The sequence below is a fragment of the Anguilla rostrata genome, chromosome 3 (genome assembly GCF_018555375.3).
Source record: "Anguilla rostrata isolate EN2019 chromosome 3, ASM1855537v3, whole genome shotgun sequence".
NCBI lineage: Eukaryota > Metazoa > Chordata > Actinopteri > Anguilliformes > Anguillidae > Anguilla > Anguilla rostrata.
In genome coordinates, this window is record NC_057935.1 from 17129811 (window position 1) to 17154406 (window position 24596).

The 24596-nt window shown below is 42.1% G+C and overlaps 1 protein-coding gene across 1 annotated transcript; it reads left to right on the plus strand.

Moving 5' to 3' along the window:
* Positions 1–5421: 5421 nt before the first annotated feature.
* Positions 5422–23961, plus strand: cckbrb (cholecystokinin B receptor b). Its single transcript, XM_064326540.1, has 5 exons — positions 5422–5992; positions 16310–16558; positions 19096–19357; positions 22240–22367; positions 23415–23961. The coding sequence occupies exons 1-5, from the start codon at positions 5824–5826 to the stop codon at positions 23936–23938; spliced, it is 1332 nt and encodes a 443-aa protein (XP_064182610.1). The 5' UTR covers positions 5422–5823; the 3' UTR covers positions 23939–23961.
* The last annotated feature ends 635 nt before the right edge of the window (positions 23962–24596 follow it).

Consider the following 24596-nt stretch of genomic DNA (forward strand, 5'->3'; position numbering starts at 1 on the left):
TACATCCAACCACAAAATAAAATAAAACAAATCCCAGACAGGTAATGATGTGTCACTGTAGTTGTGGTCTCGGCGGGTCTCGAATTAAAATTCCGAGGCCTCTCTCTCCGAGACCAAGACAAGACCGAGTGAAAAAGCAGTCGACACCGAGACCATCAAAATATGGTCTCGAGACCAAGACCGGTGTCGAGTACTACAACACTAGACTCCCTGCATGCCGAGTTAGCATATGGTAGGGGTACTCAAGCACCGATGAACGGCCGTCACTATGACTGATTTATTTCACACTGAAATGGGCAACTGAAAAGGTGATGATTCGACATGGACTGTGTGGGCTGTCCTTCGCTTCTTTGTCAACATTAACATCTCTCTCCATTTATTTTAACAATGCCTGTCTCATTAACGGCACTAACAACCATTTCGTTTTACTGCCTTGTGCATTTGTTTTGTAGCCTACATTTTCTGATCTGTTGGCCTGGTAGTCACCCCTTTAAAATGATTATAGGATAATCTGAGTGAGGTTTTAGATAAAGGATACAGATAAATAAATATAAAAAAATACACAACAAACACTTTTAATATTAAAAATTGTATCTATTTTACCCAATATTCCAATCATACCTGTAGTTGTGTGGTACTCGAGGTAGTCTTGAGTTCTCTTGACCAATTAGTATTTTTTAAAGCCTGCACTTGAAAATTAATATACAACCGTATGGGCAAATGTCTCCCTCTGCTGGAGGTTTGATTTATAACATTCTCAATGACGTCACATCTGCTTTCTTTGAACTTTTTGGGATCAGATAACTGTACGGTGCAAACAGAGCTATTTATACTTCTAATTCAGGGGTGATCATCATCATTTTATACAGTCCATTCTTTGGGCGTATATCAAGTATAAACTGTGTTATGAAAAAGTGTCATTTAAATAGCAAGTCACCTAAATAATACACACAAAGCATCATTTGGAAGGTCTTGTTTAGCTGGCTCTGGCATGCACTGTCAAACATGGTCTAAAAAAGACAACCTTTTAGTTTGAATTATGAGGAATAAAGTAAGCAATAGTCATTTCTTCAGCTAGATAAGAGGACTTTGCAGAGGTACGTCAGGAGACTCCATTACGAAAGCCCTTAATTGGGTCTGTTCTCCAGAATCATTCAGCCTTATTCTTTCATTTTCTGTGTAAAGCTGTACAAAGTTGAGCATGCTCACCCCGTGTGTGAGCGAGGTCATCCGGGGACAAGTGTCCATGCGTTCAGGAGAGAAAAGCGAGGCGACACAGTGTCTCCCGTGAGGGCTGAGGTGCAGGGCCACTACTGCAAACAGAGGGCTCCATTACCGCCTGGGCCCAAGGCCAGTGTTTGAACAGAGGAACGGAGTCTCGGTGAGGGCCCAGGGCCAGGTGAGGAGGATGAGCGTCCTATATCTTCATCGCCACTTTGCGCAAACACCCGAAAACGCCGCCGCCGCCTCTCCTAATTGCACCTCTTACCCAGAAGGCAAGACTGCACAAGACTGTTTAATCGAAGCATATTTTTCTGTCTCTGTCACACCTCTCTCTCTCTCTCTCTCTCTCTCTCTCTCTCACCCTCCCTCCCTCTCCTCTTAAATTTAATGAAAATTTTCATTTACACAGGTTACAGGTTAGAGAAGAATGTCCCCGCTTGGCTCAGAGATGTCCTCATTTGACCTGGAGTCAATATTTCGGTCTCCGGATTTCACTGTTGTTCAACGATTCCAGTCCTAGCTGAATATGTAATGTCTGAATGCGCATTTCAGATGTGCAAGCTGTACAATCGATGAACAAGCCATTCTAAATTGCCCTGGGGCCATTCAGAACTTGAGCTTCTGTCTGGACTCCTGCTTGCAGGTAAACTCACAGAGACACCCATTAGAGGTAATCACACACACACACACACACACACCTGTTTATGTGCTTGTAGATGCAGAACAGGAACATGAAGTCATCCACACACTGCTGTAATTCTACCCGAGACAAAACAAGGATTCGACAGCATTTCATTCATCCGGGCCTGATGAATTTTTCAGACCTTGTCAGACCCAAAGACCTGAACCTTGATAATCACATCCATCCAATTCTTAGCAAAACTCTTCCCGTCCCTATAGACCAACTGTTGTTGCACTGCACAGTTATCTGATAGTTCCCACTTACAAATGCATCTAGCATAGCTGGATTGTGATTTATAGGTCTTATGGGGTTTTGCAGATTCAAGCTCTATCCAACCAAGCAGAAAATCCATTCCAGAAGGCAGAATATGTTTTTAGCCACACATAAAAAATAAAAAATGATTCTACCTGACCCATTCTTAATCTGATTAGTTGACTGAGGGGCAACAATTGATCAATCTGAACATTTTCAGCCCCTCTTGATTTTTATTTTTTCTCTTTATGAAAATAATTTTGCCCCTTTTAGGGGACAGCCAAAGATTGGTGAAGGCAGCTATTACATTCAGACGTGTCCCTCGGCCATCTTCGAGTAATTTATTTGAAACCAATTCTTATCCTCAATTTATTAAAACGCTTCTCGAAATCTGGAAGGAGTCTGATCCCTTTGCTGCATTGTTTAGCAGCTCGGCGGCCTGTGGGGCTGTTGGCTGCAGTCAGGGTGCACTGCCCACTGAAACCCAGTACTCTACTTGAATGACTCATCCAGCATCTGCTCATTTTCTCTGTTTTTTGGCCCAAGAATGAAACAATACCGACTTGATGCCGTGTTCTGATTAAGCATATTAATACCTTCTCACTGATACTGGCGCCTCTGACTTAACAACACTGACGCAATATCGTGTTTTTGGTCGCCGAAGGTAATGAAAAAAAGTGGGCTGTACGATAAATATTTCTGACTGCTTTGGAAGTTTGCGAGACTGAGTCCTTATCAGTGCAGCGTTATGAAACTGAAATATTGATTTCAGACAGGGAAGATTTATTACCAAGAGCTCCAAGGACTGTGCCTTCGCGTTAATAACAACATCACAATGGCGGCGTTATCATCCGAGCGCGGATTCCAGCCTAAAACACACAGATCAAAGCAGGGGCCTGTCCCTTAAGCCACACAGTCATTTTGTGTGCTGAAAAATGCAAAGTGCCACAGTGCAAGACAAATGGAACATAAGTAAGCTTCATCCCATATGTGGCTTCGTCCACTTTCATATCTGCTGTGCAAAAACAAGCTCTTCGGCTCTGCCCAAAAGTGAGGCCGCACCATGAAAGGGGTACGGCGACCTCCCTTTCCTTTCATCTCCATCTTTCCCCGCGACCCCTTGCCTGGTCCAGCTGCGTCCGTTGGCAGAGTAGAAAGCATTTCCATTCATAAATGCTCCATCGCCAGTACGAAGGGAGCGTGGGGAAGAGGAGCAACTGAACCACGGTGGGTTTCTGGGTGACATATGTCAGCGGTGGCGCTGATTAAAACAAGCCGTGATGACGGTGGTCACCGTGTGGAAGGTATTACTCACGAGTTGTTTTAAGATCAAGCCTTTAGACAAATAACCCCGTACCTGGATTATGGTTGGTTAGTATTTGGATGATACTCACTGGGAAATCAAAGTTTTCAGTGGAAGAGGCGGTGCTGAGCCAGAGGCACTCTTCCCTTTATACCAAATATATAACATTAGTCAAAATTATGTCAAATACTCCAGTGTGGTGGGGACACTGTATTGTAGAAGGTGACTTTAAGATGAATGTTTCCTGTGGTCATTAAGGATCCTAGAGCCCTTTTTAAAAGAGTGGACATCCCCACTCACTTTCAAGTCCTCACTGCGAATTGAGAACTCTGTACAATTGACATGACCAACCTGGTTAAATAAGGGTTAACATAAATCAGCTCAAGCGTTGCGGTTGCGGCACCTTGCGGTTTTTTTGTGACATGGTCATATGAGGCATATCGCAAGCATGAGGGATCTGCACCAGCTGGAGATCAGAGAAGCAGATTGGATGGATTTTTCTCATTAGCCTCTGTATTACTGTCTGTCATATCCTCGTTGTTGCCATAGAAATGAGAACAGCAGGCACAACTCCTTTGATTTCTGTTTGATTTTGTTGATGCTGCTGTTCTTCTTGATGTTTGTTTGTATGTTTGCTCGTCTGGCTTTTTCAATTGAGCCAGGTTATAATTTGATTCTCTCAATGTTGCCATGCTGTTTGGCTTTTGCAATTGAACTTTTTTTGCAAGCACACCATGTTTTAAAAAATTTTTTTTTTTCATGTAACTAAAATAAGGTGCCAATCAGTTTCTTTTTTTCAGGGCAAGCTGTTGCACTTCTCCCTTCCAAAGTAATAACATGGTCCAGCAGTCTGCATCTCCTCAGAAGTCTAATTACTGAAGAGCATTAGACTGTTTTACAGCATCACAATTAATGAATATCACTTTGCGCTTTGCAAGCTGTGATTTCTTAGCTGCTAATAGTATTCGCTATCATCAACCACATAACTGAAATAAGGTATTAAAGACTCCATCAATTCAAAAATTGTGTTCTTTTTGGTGTTAATTAGGCATTAGATGCCAATTCAGACATCTAATCAGATGTTCAATTCTTCAGTTAGAGAAAGAAATTGGGGGTAATATAGATACTTTGCATGACATTAATCCGATCCACACATACAATAGTAAGCAGAAGTTTGGGCACCCAGGTGAAATTGCATGTTTTGTTGAATCCCTAAGAGAAAAAAAAGTCAACACATCCTCTAAGGGTAAAAAATTAAACAAGACATAGTTCTGATAATTTTAACAGACAATTATTATTTATTTGCTAAATATTACAGCTTGAATTAAACAGAAAGCAGTCAATTTGGCAAGTGCAGAAGTTTAGGCACCCTTCCAGTTGATCCATTAATACACTGAAAGCCAGCAAAGATACCCTTGGAGAAAACTAACAGTGGAATCATATGAAGAAAAGAACACATTGCCAACTGAATATAAAGTAAGAATTCTGTTAGCTGCGTTTATTTATTTATTTATTTATTTATTTATTTATTTATTTATTTATTTATCTATTTACTTATTATTTTTAATGTTTTTTCCAAATGAGGTGTTACTGCCTGACAGGGTGCCCAAGATTTAGCACATGCCACATTTACCATTTAATAATAATAATAATAATAATAATAATAATAATAATAATAATAATAATAATAATAAATATTGACTAGCACTGTCTTACAAGAACGGTTAATCTGCCACACACATGCGTCAAACACGCAAATAAACAAGCGCGAGCTTTCAGCTTTCACTAGTTTAGGTGGTCACTCTTACCCACTAGAGGGCGTCATCTCCGTTCTTCGTCAAACCGTCATTCGCGCTTCCACTCTAAACCAGTCTCGACCACCCCCAGCCCCCACCTTCCTCTGACTATCAACTGACCCTCCACCCCCTCTACGCTCAAATACATTTCTCGATCCCTCAACACAGATCTCTCAGTCTTCGACTGTCCTGCCAGTATGCGATAGGCGAAGCGCCAAATACAATGCTGCCCAAGTGATACTACGTTACCTACCTCCTCAAGATAACTCCGGTCCCTGAACTCATCATCAAGACCAGGATGTCTTCGTCACGACGTACTCATCACTGAATCACTTCAGTTGAAGTATATTCAAACTGAAAAGAAAATACCTTAGGGTAAATCGTACACTTTAATTCGAGGGACTAAACCAAAGTTTCATATTGCAGATAAACAGCTGGTTATTAAATGGACATAGTAAGTTTTTTCACTTGTAACGCTGTCACGTTATTTCCAAAAGCAAAGTAGAACAGTCCAGATTTATGTGCACATTGGGAGCCAGTCAGACAATCCTGGTACGGCCATCATAATGGATTTGCAGAAGTTGGACGAAGCTTCTATCGCGCTTCTGGAGTGTATGAGAGCGCAGAGCAACTCCTCCCTGAACGGCACGGCAAATATGACCGTGGAGGTAACCAACCTCACCACCTGTGGAGATGCCACCGTCTCTCCCAAGCTGCAACCCCCGCGGCATAAAGGTGAGGATAAATTGATACATTTGTACCAAATTATAAAGATTTATTTCATGGTGTGAATTTGTCCGTGCGCTGAACAGTAGAGGACGACAAGCTGAAGTAGATGCGCCTATCTCTTGGATAAGTAAGCATTCTTTCAGCGCAGTCACCGGTGACTTTTTGTCCAACGCCAGCAAGGCGGTAGGTTTCGAAGACGATACAGTATATTTAAAAATATATATTTGGTATGCATTATGAAGAGTTTTTTTTCTTTCTTTGATAAATCACACTTTTAACTCTGCATTGCATTGGTATTTATCTGGAAACAAAAACGCAATATTTCCATTCATAATCTGTTAAACCAGCTGGCAACTCTTACTGTAGCAACACTAGAGACATTAAATAAATCGAACAAAGTCACTCTTTAACTACCCGTTTGTAAACTGAATTCGGGTTTAAAGTTTTTTTTTACTCTGCAGCTCACGAGCTGGACACTGAACACTGGTTCTGCTTCCTTGTCCCGGGGGAATAGCCAAGAACGCGCCGCAGATCCGTGAATAGGAAACGTGCGTCGCTCTGTAAGAAATGCATTAACCACAGTCATGTCCAAGTGTAAACATGGGTCTCATCAACTCATTTGGCATAAACGGATGAAATTGTCCCCAGAGATGAACAAAAGCTTAAATTAATAGGTCGTTAGTAGGTTTCTTGCGCGTGGTGATGTTTATTATAATGCTTAATTAATGAAGCTTTATTCGGAGTGCACTTTTTGCATCTATACCGGTGTTCATATATTTAAGGCATTTTGTTGTTAGTCACTCTATCTGGTTATTATCATCTGCTAAATTATGTAAATGTAAACACGTAAAATTCCCTTTTGGGTTGCTGAAGATCTGAGTTCAAGTCAGGTACATGTATAAATATATAGAATAATTAAAAAGCGGAAACAAATCAAAGTGACTTAAACCTCAATGGTATACGTGCCAAATCATTTGTGGTGCAAATTCAATAGAAGAGACAGTCACAGTAATGTGAATCAAGTGTGCTTGTCAAATGAATGTTTATGGCATGGCCATGTTAATTTTGACACTTGTTTAAGTGTTTGGAACTTGCCAATGTGTACATTTTATACAGTGCATCCTCGTTCTCAGCTCTCACAGCAAACCACTATTGATTGTAGTCAGCCGCTGTATTTGAGATGTTTTTAAATGTATCCCTGCATAAATAATGAAAATGTTTCTGTCCAGATTCAAGTTTCTCTTATAAAGATTCTTGATCTGCATTTGACTCAGAATGGAGAATATCTTGGTTTAGTGAAGAGAATGGCATGTATGTATTTCATTAGGCATTATGAAAGAATCATCCTAAATATAGGCAAATAAAGGAATAGGAATTTTTAGTTTGTCTTTTACCTACCCCTACAATTTGTAGATATCTTACAAACTGGAAATATACAGAAAAAATATGTTGCATCTTCATTTGGTTGGTTTTGTACAAACAGTAATATTAAAAATATTGTTAATTAAAAAAACTTTCAGTAATGGCACGAGCAGTACAGAAATCGCACATTAACCATAGCGTCACAAGAAATTATATGGCTTGGACAGGGCACAATCGAACAGAAATAAGAAATGGCTCCAAATCAGAATGTTTACACAGGGCTTAGCTGGGGAACAGTGGATTTAAGTGTGGGTGACTTCCCACAGAGATGTACACATATGGAACCACTGAGAAATGCTGGAGCACAGGCTCGTCAGTCTGTTGGAGACCACTCTGGATATTCATGGGTTTATAATCTGGCTTTTATCATGTGTGGAGTGTCTCTTTCTCTGCCGTCTTTGTAGTTCACTGCTCGCTGAACAGCTCTGCCTTTGGCCACCTGTGCGCAATCAGGTTGTGCTGTTATCCTTCACTGTCTCTGACTGTGTGACCAAGGCTCTGTCAATGCATTCAATACGGACCCAAGGGTCTGCTAAATATAGTTGCTAATCTGACTCAAGATTGCAGTAACACCCCCCTTCCCCCCCACCCTCCTTAGAAACTGCTGGCACTGAAGTAACATTCATCTCCCTGATAGCAGACACTGACCCCAACACTTCAACCCACCCACTGCCTTAATCACTCACCCAAAGCAGCATAGGCACAGAAAGAATGGGAGGGCTATCCGGTGGGTTCTATTTTCAGAGGGCGTGTTCACTGCCCTGTCCCTTTCTGTCCATGAATAGCAATGCAGACCCTTCTCGGGGCTCACTGGGTTGGCCTGCTCAAGCCTTTCGGACCTCGAGGAGCAGAATATTCGCATGGCGCGTATCTGCATTACAGCGATCGGACCCTTGCGTAGCTCTGTCCGTGAAACGACAGGAAACCAATTTTGCGGTTGTTTATTAGAGCGTAGCTTTGGGGGCTTTCTGGTTGAATTTCTGCAACATGACGTTCGGAAGGTCTGGGCGGTCATGCGTGCACTTTAAATGCCTTAACTGATTATTTAAATAAAAAAACTACCAGACACATAGCTAAGGGAGGGTTTTCTTTCCCTTCGTGAGCTGGCTTACATAGTCAAGCATCTGCGGGCAAGGTGGGGAGGACGCCGTGGTCTTCGGCCTGTGCTGAGGCCATACGGTCTCGTGCTTAAAACTCTCCCACATGGCTCCCGACATCTGTCCGGTCGGCGAAAGGAACGTGGGGGACGTCCCTCTGGGCCTCTTGGGAGCGATTTCATCTCTAATCCTTGGCCACAAAGCCTTTTTAAATAGCATCCCCCTGGTGAAAGGAAGCGGATGATTAAAGGCAAAGCTCGGGAAGCAGAGAACAATCCGCTGAGGCTGGGAAGATATGTAGGGCATTAGGTATGGAGTTGTTACTGTGTGGAAGCCTCATGCTGGGTTAAGGGAAAATGGAAATACATCCACAAGATTACGGGTTCAAATCCTGGTTGGAGCACTGCTGTTGTACTCTTGGGCAAGAAACCGTTTTCCTCAAACCGTTGTCTGTCACTTCATCACTATAAATGGATCAGGTGTAAATTGTAAGTTTTGTAACTTACCTTGCTGTGTTAAAATGTAATAATGTTTTGTTTTATAAAGTCACTTGGCAAAATTCTGGTATACGGAATTGTAATGCAGAGCTTTTTTGCTGCTTGGTTTTAACTTACATACTGTGGGGCGGCTCAAGAAATGTACATCTCCCACTGATCTGCTACCGACACACAGTATTTGGATGTGTGGCCCTCTGGTTGCAGGGTCAAGTGCAGTATATCCCTGTGTGAAAGCATCGCGCTACACCTCTATCCGTTTCGCCCTTTTCACCCCGCGCCGGTTTGGCATTTCGGTTTCTCGGCCACAAACCTCCATCTCTCTCGCGCGCGTGTGTGTGTGTGTGTGTGTGTGTGAGGTAATGCCCCGGACAGGGACGCAGCTCAAAGTGTTTGTCTATTCTGCTCACGTTTTCTGCAAACACTGCACAGGCCCTTTTATTTATTTATGTGGTGAGTAATATTGAAGCCAGCGCCCCCCCAGGGGCATGTCCGCCCGCGCTCTGCATCGCACGCTGTTTGTCAGGGCTTGGGGAAGTGCCGTCACATCGCCGCACACAGCAGGGACCGTGCCTGAAGTTTACCTTTTATTACAGTTGCCACAGTGAAGATATGTGGCTTGCTTTTCCTACATTTGGTACAAAAGCTTCCGTAATTACAGGTATTATTATTACCCTCGCAGCCACTAGGTGGAGCGAAGGCTTTGCAATCAACTTTCCAATCATGTCCCATCATGACTGTGAACAGGATACATATTATTATTATTATTATTATTATTAATATGATAATGATGATGTTGATGATTCTTATTATTATTGTTGTTGTTAGTAATTGTAATAATGCTATTGCTTATAATAATAATAATTATTATTATTTATTTACTTATTTTTCTTTATTTAAAGCTGAGGATAAAAAATTGTGCGTGCTAATGATGAGTACTGCCTTTGGTTATGTGAGTCATGAGGACCTCCCTGGCAGTTGAGTAACAACGACAATTCCAAACCCATACAGCGATGCTTATTCTTTGCAGGTTGGCTTTTCCTGAACATCATACAGTACTGTATTACTACAGATGCTGCATAGATGATTCTATTTTATGACTGGCAGTTGGCACCTTTTTGGTATGGAATAAATGATGTCCTAATTGGGCAAATGTAGCAGTGTTTCCGAGTATTACAGAAATCAGCTAAAAATATAGCATTATCTCAATGCGATCTAAGATCAAGCAGTCACACCCCCTCTGCACACACATCACAGATTAAATTATACACAACTTTATTTTTGCCCATAATTCTTTGCATGTCCCAGATGTGCACTTCCAGAGCTGTTATGGTGAGCATGTTCTCGGAGTTTCTTTTACTTCCAGAATCAAAAGCTCAAGTGATTTCATTATGTATGGATGAACTGGATGCATTAATCAGATCACAATTCATTTCAAGCGTGATCAGCTTCCTCAAGCATGTTAAACAGTTCAAGAATCGATAAGGTAAAATACACGCTTGAAAAATCTGAGCACTACAAAAATGCTCCCTGTGGAAATCTTTGAGTATTGTGTCACCTGCAGTGAATTAGAATTAAATTATGACTTGAAGGTGGTTCGCCATTCAAGGGAACAAGGCAGCTGTTGACTTTTCTCAGATATCTAGCGCTCCTCGTTATCAGCTTCTGTCTGTGACGAGGCAGCGCGGTGAATATCCAAAGAGCTACGTCTCTTCTCAGGAGACTGCTTTGTGCGGTTTCTTTTCTAAAGTTCCTTTTCAAGAAGGATAATTGAAGCAAGTTTTTCTAAGGGCAAGCTGAGAGTTCTTTTGGAGACTTCCTGTGCTTAAGTTTCTTTCAGTGGTCCTTCAAGGAAATCAGGCTGTTACATGTGGTGAGGTTGTGACATCATTTTGCTGTCTTTTTTATCAGAGAGTCTTCTTTATACATCTGAAGGGCTGATTCATAAATCCATCATAAGCTCTCCGAAAAGCTTTCCATTATCATTTTCTTCTGTACTATATGTAGGTTGAGGCGACCTTTGGTTACACAGAGTAGCTGCCTGTTTCCAATGTTTGGTTTATCATTTGTTTTTGTCCCCCCCCCCCCCAGATTCTACTCTGTCAGTTCAATTAAAGATTGCGGTTGCACTGCCAACAGCATAAATAAATAAATAGATAAATAAATAAATAAATGGATTATGCTTTTATTTCAGCCTGTTGGGTTAATAACGTAGGTGCATTTTTTACTTAATTGACTGGAATATGAGAGGGGTCCATTTCTGTTTAAAACAAATATTGCTTCATGGATTTCTGGGCATGCGTTAGGTACTCTTTAATAGCCGATCTGAATATAGAGGTTTGTCTTGGAATAGCTTATGCACCTGTGGTGATGTTGTATTACTGTAGGTATATAAGACAGTATGTGACACCATTCCAGTGAGGAAGGCAAAATGCCAAGTATTCTAGCTTCACTTTAATTAAAAATCAATTATAAATCTATATTTTCAGAATCTAAAAGCAATATGACAATTATGTGTGCTTTCTGGGAGCTACTGGTTTTTATTGTTTACTTACTACTCATTCCCTTTATTGAATGGTCCATAATTTTCTATGTTGGAAAATTACAACGTAGTGAGTAGACTTACGTAGTGAGTTTCGCTTTTTAACATGCTCCATCACTGCCAGTGGTAATTGCAGCAATTGGGGGCTCACACCCTGATCTGGACTGCTGGGGATTGGCCGGAGACTTAGACGATGGATGGTGATTTTTTTCAGAACGGAGCCAAATTGAACAAATGAAATTGGGAGCCATTAAGCTATGGAGACTCAGTCCGTGTAAGCACGTTCTGTAAATAAAACCTGACAGTGAAGAAGCCTCCATTTTTTCAGCCTCTTCAGATGAGAGCAGAGGAATTATGGTGATTTCCTTTCCTCTAATGTTCCTGCTTCTCATGTAGGACTTCCCCTGTCGTATAATTTACAGACAAAAAAAAAATAATAATAAAATGAATACCAGGTTTTTTGTCCAAAAGTCTTCAACACTGTAGTGATACATCAAACCTCTGGTTCGGTAGGAAGCTTAAGTCATCCAGTCAGACATGCTTTGAAATGATCTGTTGTTTGCTCTTAAAGTAGGTGAAGTGTTTGAGAAGGATTAATAGCAGTCTTGTTGTACTGAAGTCCAGGATGTGGACTTGAGTCTGACTTGAATCACAATAACTGTGACTCGTGAACTTGAGACTTGACTCAGACTTGGAGACTTTTTGACTTGAACTTGAATTTTCTGTGTAGTAGTTGCCATATAATGGCTATTCATGCTGCCTAAGTAAAAAAGGGTATTCAATTTCTCTGTCTCTCTGTATCTGTAATAAATTTAGTAATAGCTGTAAAATGAAATTATTTTTTCCTGTTAGTCGCTTCAGGACATTAATATGAGTACCATAGAGAAAACTTGGAATGGGGCTTGGCCTGGTGATTGGGCGACTTGGACTTGGTTTTGGACTTTAGTGCTGGAGACTTGGGACTTGACTTTGTACCTGAAGTAAGGTGACTTGGACTTGGGAACTGGGAACTGGAAACTGGAAACTTGAGACTTGAGACTTGAGACTTGAGACTTGACTACAACACTGCATTACCACTGAGATGATCTACTGCCGTTGAACCTCACTGTGTTACATTATGATCGTCATAGGAAATGCAAATATAAACCGAATGTGCACAGAAGACTGATTAGTTCTCTTTGAGATGGCAAAGCTTAAAAACAGTTTTTTTCCAACAAGGGAATGAGGACATCCGGTTAAGAGCGTTCCGTCACGAACTGTATTTTATATTGAGGGTAACTGAAGTGTTATGGAGGTAAGGCAAATTGCTGATGTCTTTTTCAGTTTGGCGAAATGACTTCCTCACTCCAGTCACGAAAGCAGTGACCCACACTACCCTCAAATGAAGAATAACAGAACCGGCAGTGGTAATAACAAGGCCGGCTTATTTGCGGTAGCCATCACAACCTTTCAAAAGAAAAAAAAAAATCCTGCCTTTGCAGAACCAGAGCGATAACGTAGGGTGACCCTCCCTGACATTCAGTATTTTAACTAAAACGCTGAACAGTGACGATTATCTCAGGCATAAAAGTGTGAGCTTTGCTTTCCCTCCCTGCTTTAAGCTTAGTGAGTTTCTCTTTGAGCTGATGGTTTGCTGAGAATCCTTGCATCAAGTAACGAGCCGTTGGTTTTCAGGCGGGGATAATCATGTACGTACACATATTATCATCTGAGCTGGCAGTGGGGGGAGAGGACCAGCATGGTAGGACCCTTCCGTGGGTTTAGACAGTTGTGGAATGCCTGAAAGCAGAGCCCTTCTCACTCTCTTCAGTACCGGCAGCAGCAGAACTTTCCACCAGGTTCCGCAAGCATGCTAAGAAACGCTCTGGACCAATTAAAATTGGAACTGAGAGGGCGTACAGGGGGTATGATGTGGGACGTGCCCAGATCCTTTAATCCTCGACTCTCTCTAAACCTCGCTCTCAGCTTCCGAAGAACAGGGAATTGCAATGTGCACCAGGGGGATGGAGGGAGTGGGGGGTGGGGGTGGGGTGGACCTGACAGAGGGATTGAAGGTGTTTTTCTTGGCAATACAAGGGGGAAGTGTTCTAACCATTAAGCAAATTAAATATATGCAGTATGTTGTCAGCCTTTTTTTTAATTATGAAGGGAAATATAAATTCACTGAAGTATAATATAATACAGCATAATATTATCTTGAAGTTGCAATAATTAATTATATATTTATTTCAGTAATTTTCAATATATTTCAGGGGAAGTGCTGCAATTGCCTGCACATTCATTTATTTTTTTAAATCTAGAGTTGGCAATTAAATAAGTCAATGTTAAATACATAATTGAATTTATTGAATCTAGACCTGTGTCTGTGAATTAAAAATAATTACATTTACTTGTGAGTCAATGAAAATGACAAATGTTTGAATCCAGGCAGTAGTATTTGTATGTATAAATTAGCACACTGTCACCAGCAGCAAAATAGAACAAATTCAATTGTGAGGCACGAATCTGAAGGTGTCCGAGTCCTTGGGGACACACGGACAGCAAATTAGCTGAATTAAATTTATTTCTGAATGGGTGAAAAGACTAAGTGATATGCAAAGTCGATCTCACGTTTTGCTGTTAGTTTGCGGATCAGATGTCCTCCACCCAGTCTCAACTCACATTTTCCGTGCTGTCCATTTGGATTCTTGGAGAACCTGAAGCTGTTCAGAATGCATTACATTGCATAAATTAAAATTTTGGGCATTTTGCAGGCACTCTTATGCAGAGCGAGTTGTGTTCATTTTGCATACAATCTATGCATACAGCAGGATAATTTACTGAAGCAATTCAGGTTACATACTGTACCTTGTTTAAGAAATAACAGAGTGGCTAGCTCAGTTCCCTCATCATTTTACTGCACTGCTGCCCAAAGCTTCATGGGCTTGGGTCCATTGGCCAAGGCCTCCTCAGCCTTTAAACTCGGTGCTTCCTGGTCGCAGTTCCCTAACAACCACAATGCATTGCTTTGTAAAGGTGCTGGTTCTCAGAATGCATCGTGCCAGATGGTCATTGCACGTCGCAGAGTAGCGGGCCCTAATTAAATATTGAGAATCGTTTTAAGAAGAGCGCATGCTGCTTGGAATGCAATTTATCATGTTTTCATTTTTGAATTGCGCGCAAATGGAGTGAAATTTAGAATCCTCCTTTGGCTATGAGCGATGACCCATTTAAATGAATTGGTCTGTGATGTGGAAACGTGGTCTTTTATGGAAAAGGCCAGTTGCTTTCCAATTAATTGTACGATCCTGGCAAGACTACCTGCAGTGTTCTGGTTTTGATGCTCCATGTATTTCAGTGGGTACATGTTGGTTTACAGAATGTTTCCATTTTTACCTGTTCAAAAAGAAAAAAAAAGTAATTGTAGACCATGCTGATTTTGAGCTTGAGAGAAACAGCTTACAATATGTCTAGAGATTAAATAATATTTTAATTGTGATCTCCAAATAGCCATGAGCAGTGTGTTACCAGCTCATTGACTACACACTTGCTGCAAGCTGTTAATGGAAGATGGATGCACAGAAGTAAGCCCATGTCATAGGTTAGCCTATTTCAACAGGTATAAATCTAATAGGGCATTGCCTTTGCTGTAAATCCATCACTTATGCTGTAATACGACTGCTGTATTAAGATTATTAATAGCTTTGCAGATTCTGGTGATTTAAAACTGCATCATGATTCACATTTGACAAAGTTAAATTTAATAATTTAAATATAATATTTGAAAATCGATCAGAAATAACCTCACACATCGGCTTGCTATATGTGAGCTGGGCCTTGCTTGACTCAATTCTTTGGTTTCACCTTAACTAATTCAAGAGTCAGTCTGAGAGCTTCAGCTGCTCATGTCTGAATCCTGACACATCTGCTGGGTATCAGTACTATAACACCACAATGCAAAAGTACACTGGAGATGATGTGTGTTCTCTCTTGATTTAGATCGGAAAGTCTTGGAAAATCTAGTCATCTTTTTATGTCACTAGTCACTTGACTGTGTATTCCCACAGGTCTAGCACGGCACTAAATAAGCTTTGTGTTTCCTACAGAGCTGGACCAGGATGGGTTCCCCCATGATTGCTTTTCAACCATTTTACAGGTTCAGCAATAATGCTGTATTTGCAGTTAAATTTCTTTTGGAACATAATAATGTTGGTTAATAAAATCTCATCCTTGTCATTAATCTCTAAATGATGGCATATTGAGGGTTGAAAATTGTATTGATTAAACCTCACATTAACATACACACTGAGAAGAAAATCCATATTCAACATTAATTAGAAAAATTGCTTCACTCACACAGGTATATCTAGAGTGTAAGAGCATTGATTAAATAGCATTTCAGCGGTTGAAAAATAAAACATTGTTAAATGTTGATCACCTCAACCAGTTGCAATATGTTAGCTGGATAGTGTGCAGCAGGAACATCACATGCAAATGCATGATATAACAAGAGGTCATGGATCACAAAACCAGCTCAGTCAGGTAGTGTTTCCAGAATTGTGAAAATAAATGTGTGCTATCTCAATAAACACAATGCTTAAAGTGACCTTTTTCAAGGTAAATAATGTTATATAAATTTATTTATTCAAACTATAGGTCATAAATATATATAAAGTGATAACTCACTCACTCTCTCTCCCCCTCTCTATGTCTCTCACAATCTCTCTCTATCTCTATGTCTGTCTTTATCTCTCACTCTCTCTTTCTCTCTCTGTCTCTCTCCTCTCAGAGATGGATTCTGTGAGGATCTTGCTATACTCCCTTATCTTCCTGCTCAGCGTGTTTGGTAACCTGCTGATCATCGTGGTGCTGATGGTGAACAAGCGCATGCGCACCGTCACCAACTCCTTCCTGCTGTCCTTGGCGGTCAGCGACCTGATGATGGCCATCTTCTGCATGCCCTTCACTCTCATACCCAACCTGCTGGAGGACTTCATCTTCGGGGCGGCCATGTGCAAGATCGTCGCCTATTTCATGGGTAACGTTTCACGTATGAGTGCGAAGGCATATGATTTAATTAACCAACATGCTCGAGTAGGTTTCATCCATGAATGAGTCTCTTTCCCTGTGTGTACTCTCGATGTGATTTTTTTTTTTTGAAAGAGAAAGTGTCCCTTTTGGTGACACATATTGACAGTTAAGTCTGTGCTCGTCCAGCCACTGAATTATGATCACGCCCACTCCTTGTCACTTAAATGCACATTTGGCTTATGGAAGGTGGGTAAAGAAGCATATTGATTGTCCTTTGTGAGCGCCACCCATGTAGCTCTGTGCATAAGACTTTATTTTTCTGTGCATAAGACTTTATTCTTGAATGAGAGGACATTTTATAAATTCAGATAGTTACTTGCTCGCAAAATAATGAAATACATTGATAAAAATTCCTGAGGGTTGATGACTTGCAGAAGCCTGTCTGTGAACTGTGCTACAGTCCAAGTTTTCTCCTTCTGGGGACATCTACCAGTGCTGTATCCCATTCTACCAGATGAGGGTCCTCCTTTGTGTTTGTGCATTTTAACATGAGCTGGCCACCTAGACTGAGAAAGCAATTGAACACACTTGTGAAGCCATTTGTTCAAAACATTATGACGCCCTGAAATGGGGGGACTATTTATAAAAAGAATGGTACGAAACCAAAATGTATTTTAAAAACCTTAAACAAACGCTGAGAATGTGCCATTCAATCACTTGTGGATTGTTTAATTACAAATATAAAATTGTGGAGTCCAGAGGCAAATCCCTTAAAAAATACGTCTTTGTCCCAAATGTTATGGCGCTCACTGCGCCATAACATTTCTGTTATGTTTCTGTTTCTCTGATAGAAGGTGTGTATTAGCACTGTGGCTATAGTAGGTACCTTGAAACAGATGACAAGACAGAGATGAATTTTCACATAACTGAAAACGTGTTGTAAAAGCAAAAAAAAAAAAAAAAAAAGAAGCATTCTGAAAATAAAAGAGCAGCGTGAAAGCGAGATTCCTGGAAATCTCTTGCACGGAGCATTGTCTGGCAGAGCAGTCGCTCGAATCATCTTATGTGACGCGACAGCCTCTCGCCGCCTCTGGCTGCTTCTGTCACTCAAGATCTGTGCTCATGTCACTCCTGGTGCTGAAACGGGAATAACCCTGCGTGCTGGTTAGAAAATTCAGTAAGCTCCTAGACATTTGTATTGAATGAGCCGAATGCTGACATATGGATGTGGAAACTGTCTCTTTTTTTGTTCTTGTGCGAGCTCTCCATCTTCCAAAACGGTTTTCATGATTCTCAGAGAACCTCACAGTTCCTTGCTGCCTCTGATCCAAGACCAAATAGTTAATTTGGACAAACATTTTGGGAAAATGTGTCATTCAGTCATTAGTCCTTGGATTCTGTGAAGTACTTCACTGGATTTTGTGTGCATCTGCTAAGTGAATGTGATTTAATGTCAAGTACAGAATGTATGTTTATTTTTTCCAGTCTAGACCTCCTCTAGCGTGGAATGTCTGCTTAGAAAATGGTTCCTGTTTATGATGCTGCAATGTATTATTCCTGAAGGATTTGCCATTCAGTTATTATGATTTCAAGTGTGTTCATTTTGATTTCTGTATTTCACCATTTCCAATCATCACCAACTTTCTGCAGATTTTGGCAGGGTTTGGGAGAAAATAAGAGCATATTCTTCACAGAAGGATGTTCTTGACAAAGATATAGTATGACAGTTTAGAGCTGCGCAGAGAGGGCGGTGTTCAGTGTTCAGGGCATTGTGCAGATGCTTGGTTCTCGGGGTCGATCGGATGCCTGCAGTCTGCCTGCGTCAGCTGTAAGAGATGAGCAGTCCCACAGTGCCCGTGTGATTGACTGCAGAGAGTGCAAAGTGAAAAGCCAGCGTGAGCCATTTTCCTCTAAACGAGGTTCAATTTCAATGTTCCTTGCACTCTTCATGCCTAAAACGTATAGTCAATTAAATGCTGTTCTTAAAGCGCTAACACAGGCCACTTTGGGGATTTGTGCTCAGCCCTAACTACGTCTAGTATAAACATCGCACAGACACGCAATCATATCCACATCAAACTGGGATTTTATAATTAAGTACTTAGTCAGGGTTTTCTGTGCGAGCCACTATGTAAGATACAATTTGCTCATAAACGAGGATCCAGGCTGGAGCTCTTTTGCTTGGGGGGTGGGGGGGTGGGGGGGGGGGGGCAGTTCCTATGGTTCAAAGCAGTTCCTATGGTTTTACCATTATTTGCAAAGCAGATGTCCTCAAACAGTACGATTTACATCTTACATATGCATTGGATGGGCTTTGCTTTGCAAGGATCTTCCTCCTGCTAATAAACATGGTGGTTGTTCCTCAGGGGTGTTTCAGTGCTGCCTGTATATCCGAACCTGCTCAACCTGTGCTTGTGGATTTGAATTTAAATTGCGGTTTAACATGTACAACATGTGAATCTCGCCTCCGGAACGGCATGATGCATGTCACCCCGCGTGATTGACCCTGCCCTCACCTCTGCCCCTCCCTCCGTTTTTCCGTAGGGCTGTCAGTGAGCATCTCCACCTTCAGCCTGGTTGCCATAGCGATCGAGAGGTACAGCGCCATCTGTAACCCACTCAAGTCCCGGGCCTGGCAGACTCGCTCCCATGCCTACAGGGTGATCGCGGCCACGTGGATCCTCTCCTTCATCATCATGACCCCGTACCCCATCTTCAGCGTCCTGGTCACTTTTTCCAAGCCAGATAAGTCCACCGGACACATGTGCCGCCTGGTCTGGCCCTCCAGCCCTGTGGAACAGTCATGGTGAGCCCCAATTATCTCCCATAATCCCTCCTGAAATTAAACATAAAATAAACATTGCTTTTGTGGGGGGTGGGCTTCTGGGTGCTGAAACACTCCTGGGTCCACTGTTGCTCCATATATAGTGAGCTCCATAATATTTTGGACAAAGACATTTTTTTTCTTGATTTGGCTCTGTACTCCACAATTAAAAATGTATAATCAAACCATTCACATGTTGTTAAAGTACAGATTTTCAGCTTTTATTAAAGGTATTTTTTTATTAATTTTGGTTTCGCTATGCAGAAAATACAGCAATAAAACATTATGGCGCTCACAGTAAATATACTGTAATGGCAGGACTTTGGTGAGGATAAAGTTTTGGTCTCCACAGGGAGATTAACTCATCTTTAGCATTTAGCGTTAAGCTACCACTCGGGCGGACCACAATGCTACACTTCTCCCTGCCTCAGCTATCCCACTCTGACACCAACGTAACAGCACGGATTTGGCGAGACTCAAACTTGGGTCTCCAGGGGGCAGGGGTGGCTGGGCTAACCACTGCAACCAAGGACAAACTCACCATTAGCGATGCAGCCTCAGGAACATATCGCTAGAATTTTGCCACTGAAGGAACATTGCTGTATTCCGGATTACATTAAAGGAAGACTGCTGTACCATTTCATCAACCATAAAGAATTAGCATAAAACCTATTGCAGATCTACAACAACATGCTGTATGCAGAATCGACAGCGAATTACTAATTATAATACAGTAATGTTGCTTTTAAACCCGGAAAATTCCTAACAGTACAGATCCTGAGTATAACAGACCATATTGATCCATCTTAATCTATTTTACGGTGACCTCTGGCATACTATCAGATTCAGAATGCAAACAATAGCATAATGCAAGGAGGCGCAAGGTCTGAAGCTGCCTTCCGTGCAAAGACTTTGTTCATTTACACAGAATGACAGGCTGCCGTCAGCGCTGTGCTCTGTGTGGGCGGGGCACTCTTAGGCCGCATTGTCCAGGGAGTTCAGAGAATGCTGCACACCTGTGTCCAGGAAGATGGATGCGTCTCCCCATAGGGCCTGGCTTTAATCGTGTGGGCAGCTGGGGAGGATTTGCTTCCTGATGAGAGCAGACATCATCAAACGAACGAGATTCCTCACAAGGTCTGTTTTAGGGGCTTGTTGAGCTCATGCAGAGATTCCTCTTGTACTTCTCAAACCTGGAGGTAAGCGGGAAGATTCAGTGCTGCGGTCTTCATGTCTATGGACTGTGGCTTCATGTCATAAGCCAAAAGACAATGATCGTTTTTTGAGGTCTCATTCTCAGTCACAAAGCTTCTGCCATTATTTATGTATTTTGACTTCTTCACATTATTAATATTGTTGTTTGTTATCCTTTTGTTTACCATGTCCATTTGTTAGCATACAGGCATACAGATTTTGTCTTCCATATAATGATGTAAGGAGTCTTGCTGTGACAGTGATTTAAAAATAATTTACCATGACTGAAATTGTGACGGCCATCCTCTGTCCCTACTATGGAAGATAAAAGTCATGTTTCTGTCTGTCTTTCTCCTCTTCTGCCTTTTATGTGCGTATAAGAGCAGTTACGTCCTGACCTGTGTGAGTCACAGCTGCTCTTTTGATTCGTCATGGGGCCTTCGTCACGGTGTTGATAATGGGTTCTAAATTCATGAAAATTCCGCCCTGTGGCTGTAGGGGTTGTATCTCTACTATTCATCTTGGGCAACATTTAATGTAGGAGCTATAGTTGTACCACCCTTCTGCAAATATTGAAGGGTGGTACAAATGGATAACAATCTGTCTAATTAAGATATATATACTTACTATAAATTGGTAATTTCAATTAATAATTAAATTGATTATTATTAAAATGACACGTTCATAGTTAATCTTAAGCAAATCACGATATTGTATATTCGGCTAGTACCAAATTAATATAGCCTTACTTGAGTGCTTTGCGAATTCTGTTTCGTTGCCGGAATGCTTCTGGCCTTCAGGGCGAAATCCGTAGGAGCTGCGTGGAAAGGGGAAAGCGTTTGCCCTTTTCTTTAGTTCCAGGTCGCTGCACATGATCCTTATCGCAGGCCGTTTGCTTCATTGGGCTTTCCGGAGCTGCAGGATCTGTAGCTTTTGGTGTGCGGCTTTCCGTGGGACTTCTTGGACCACCGCTAATCACGTAGCCTGCGGGGCGTCTCCTTCCTGTCGCGGCCGTCAGCCCAGGGCATGTATGTCAAGAAATTAAACTGTAGAATATTGCTAACAAACCTTTGTTTAAATATTTCAAGCCACGCCCCTTGTGGAGAACAGAAGTTGAAATGATCAATCAAATTAATCATCGCACTGGAGGAACAAGAACAAACAAGTAAATGACAGAGTCCGGCACGCGTTGAGTGTTAATGAAACGCTGGGGAATTGGATTTGTTTAGACAGGTGCAGTTTTACTTTGCAGCGCTGGTTGTCCTGCGTTCTGTGCTGCTCTGCAAATTTATCTCCTTTCATTCTGACAGGTCTCGCTCTCGCTCCTTCTCTCTTTCTCTCTCTCTCTCTCTCTTTTTGTACTAGACAAATAATATGAACAATTTCAAGAATGTACAGTGTCTGGAAGGGGATGTGGACAAGCCAAAATATTGTGTTGTCTGTTACTTTAATTTTTTTTGAATATGGTACAAATTTGGTGATACTGTATGTGAGACTATGGTATGCCCCCCTCCCCACCCCTGCCACCTCAACTACTGATGAGTGCCTGCATGAAGAAGCTGTGTTTGATGTTTCTTTCCATGTTATGGTGGTTAATTGGATGATGACAGTTGTTCAATAAAGGTTGCTGTTTACAAAAAATCTTCATTCCCTCTTCTTCTTTCCACCAGGTATATCCTGCTGTTGTCTGTTTTGTTCTTCATTCCTGGGGTGGTGATGATCATCGCTTATGGTCTCATCTCCAGGGAGCTCTACCGGGGGATACAGTTTGAACTTGACCAAAAACAAGAAGCCCGTGGTAGGATTTTCATAAATTATGTCTAAGTTAAAACATGGTTATCACATTTAATGAATACTGGTATATCACAATGATCTGCAGTAGTCGTACCTTGCCTTAGTTGTATAGAGTACTTAACCTACTAATACTATTATTATTATTTGATGTACCGTATATATTGTGCTACTGTTACTGACTGATAGTTTATTTTAATTATTGTGCAATACAATAATTATAGCACTGAACACAGGGCTTTCCAGAGACACTGAGATGGCCAAGGGACCTGTTGGATCACTTTACATTCAAACTTTTTTTACTCAGAACTACTTTTACAATACTAGACTGCCAATACTAGGCCGTCAATGTTTTGTTTTGTGTTAAATAAGTCTATAAATTTCTGTTAAAATCTTTGAAATTTAAAATTGAATACCTTCTCACATTTGATGGCCTTTTCTAAATCACTGGTCTTTTGGCACCCCAATTAAGATAAAACTAACGTTTTCTTTTCGATAATGAAAATTTGTCTGCGGCAGTGATATCACTGTAAAAACTGTGTAGTATGTGCTAGACATAAGGCAATTCTCAAAACTGGTGCTGAACACATTATTCGTTAATACTGGTGAATGAAGAATGAATGTTAAGTAGCTTGCTCATGGACACTGCGGCACAGTTTTTCGCTGTTGCGTGTTGCATGTTGCGTGCAGTGACAGGTACATTCAGTGCATTGGAAATGACTGGAATAAAAGCTGGAGGCAGGTCAATCCAGTGTGCTGCCTGAGGTGTGTATGTGTGTGTGTGTGTGTGCCTGTGTGTGCGTGCGTGACATAGGGAGAGAGAGAGAGTCACGTGTCATCATTTTCAGCCCTTGCTGCATCCTTCAATACATTTCAACATTCTGGAATGGCATGGGTACATTTTCCCAAAGGGTGACATAAAAGTGAAGGTTTAACATCACAGTAATAACTATTATGTGGTTTAATGATACGTAATAATGGTAATAATACATAGTTGTGTAGTACAGTGTAATATTATTTTTGAGAACCCTTCATTCCGTCTCTCTCTCTGCAGCTATGAATAACGGTGTGAACGGCACGGTGTCGCCTGTTAATGACGAAGGCGACGGCTGCTACGTCCAGGTGGCGAAGCGGCCGAACGCCATGGAGATGTCGGCGCTCACCCCGTCGGGGGCGCCCAGGGTGGAGCGCCCGCGGAGCAACACCTCGGAGGCCAAGCTGATGGCGAAGAAGCGGGTGATCCGCATGCTCATCATCATCGTGGCCATGTTCTTCGTCTGCTGGATGCCCCTCTACTCCGTCAACACCTGGAAGGCCTTCGACCTGCAGTCGGCCCACCGGGCCCTGTCGGGGGCGCCCATCTCCTTCATCCACCTGCTGTCCTACACCTCGGCCTGCGTCAACCCCATCATCTACTGCTTCATGAACAAGCGCTTCCGCAAGGCCCTGCTGGTCACCTTCGGCTGCTGCCTGCGGCCCTGCAGGGGCCTCCGACCGGGCGACGACGAGGCCAACGCCACCGGCGCCTCGCTCTCCAAGTTCAGCTACACCACCGTCAGCACCATGGGGCCCTGCTGACTCACGCGCACCATAGCAACGGCGTGGGGGGGAGGGGTCAGGGGGGAGGAGCTGCCCTTTTCAGGGGGAAAGAACTGAAGGTAGTGACAGTGCCTCATTCATTCATCCCTTTGTGGGTCTTTTTTTTAAATTCAGCTTTAGTGCAGTTCTGTACTGTTCTGTCCTGTTTCCTCTCAGCTTGGGCTCCTCTCTTTGTAGCATACTATAAGTGCCTGTCTGTGGAGGTTTGATTTTGCGTGTGCGTCATGATTTGTTGTCGTCTCTGTCTGTCAGCAAGTGGATTGCTTTGGAAGTTGCGTTATGTAAGATTTCTGCCAGTTAGCAGGTGCTCCTATCTAGAATTGCATTACCTGTTTTGTTCCTCTGTGTTCCTCTGTTTTTTTTTTTTTTTTGTTTGGCTACAAATGGTACAGAACTGTCGTGTCTGTTGATGGGGACCTTCTTGCTTGGCTTCTGTCCCCTCCTTTTCCGCGGACATCGCTCATGGCGCACACGGAGAGGGGACGGGACTCCGAGCTGCGTCACGCTGGAAACCCCGGGTCACCGCAAACTGTCGATGCGCTGCAGGAGTCCGCCTCTGCTGTCGCCTTTTCCAAACATTTCTGTTGTTTTGCGTTCTCTCTCGTAAAGATTTTCTTTTGGGGCGGCTCGATTTTCC

Excerpts from the sequence above, each read along its gene's own strand:
- cckbrb (XM_064326540.1), top strand. The coding sequence starts at position 5,824 with ATGGATTTGCAGAAGTTGGACGAAGCTTCTATCGCGCTTCTGGAGTGT. Across the intron at positions 19,358-22,239 it reads AGCCCTGTGGAACAGTCATG|GTATATCCTGCTGTTGTCTG; the intron begins GTGAGCCCCAAT and ends TCTTTCCACCAG. Across the intron at positions 22,368-23,414 it reads CCAAAAACAAGAAGCCCGTG|CTATGAATAACGGTGTGAAC; the intron begins GTAGGATTTTCA and ends CTCTCTCTGCAG.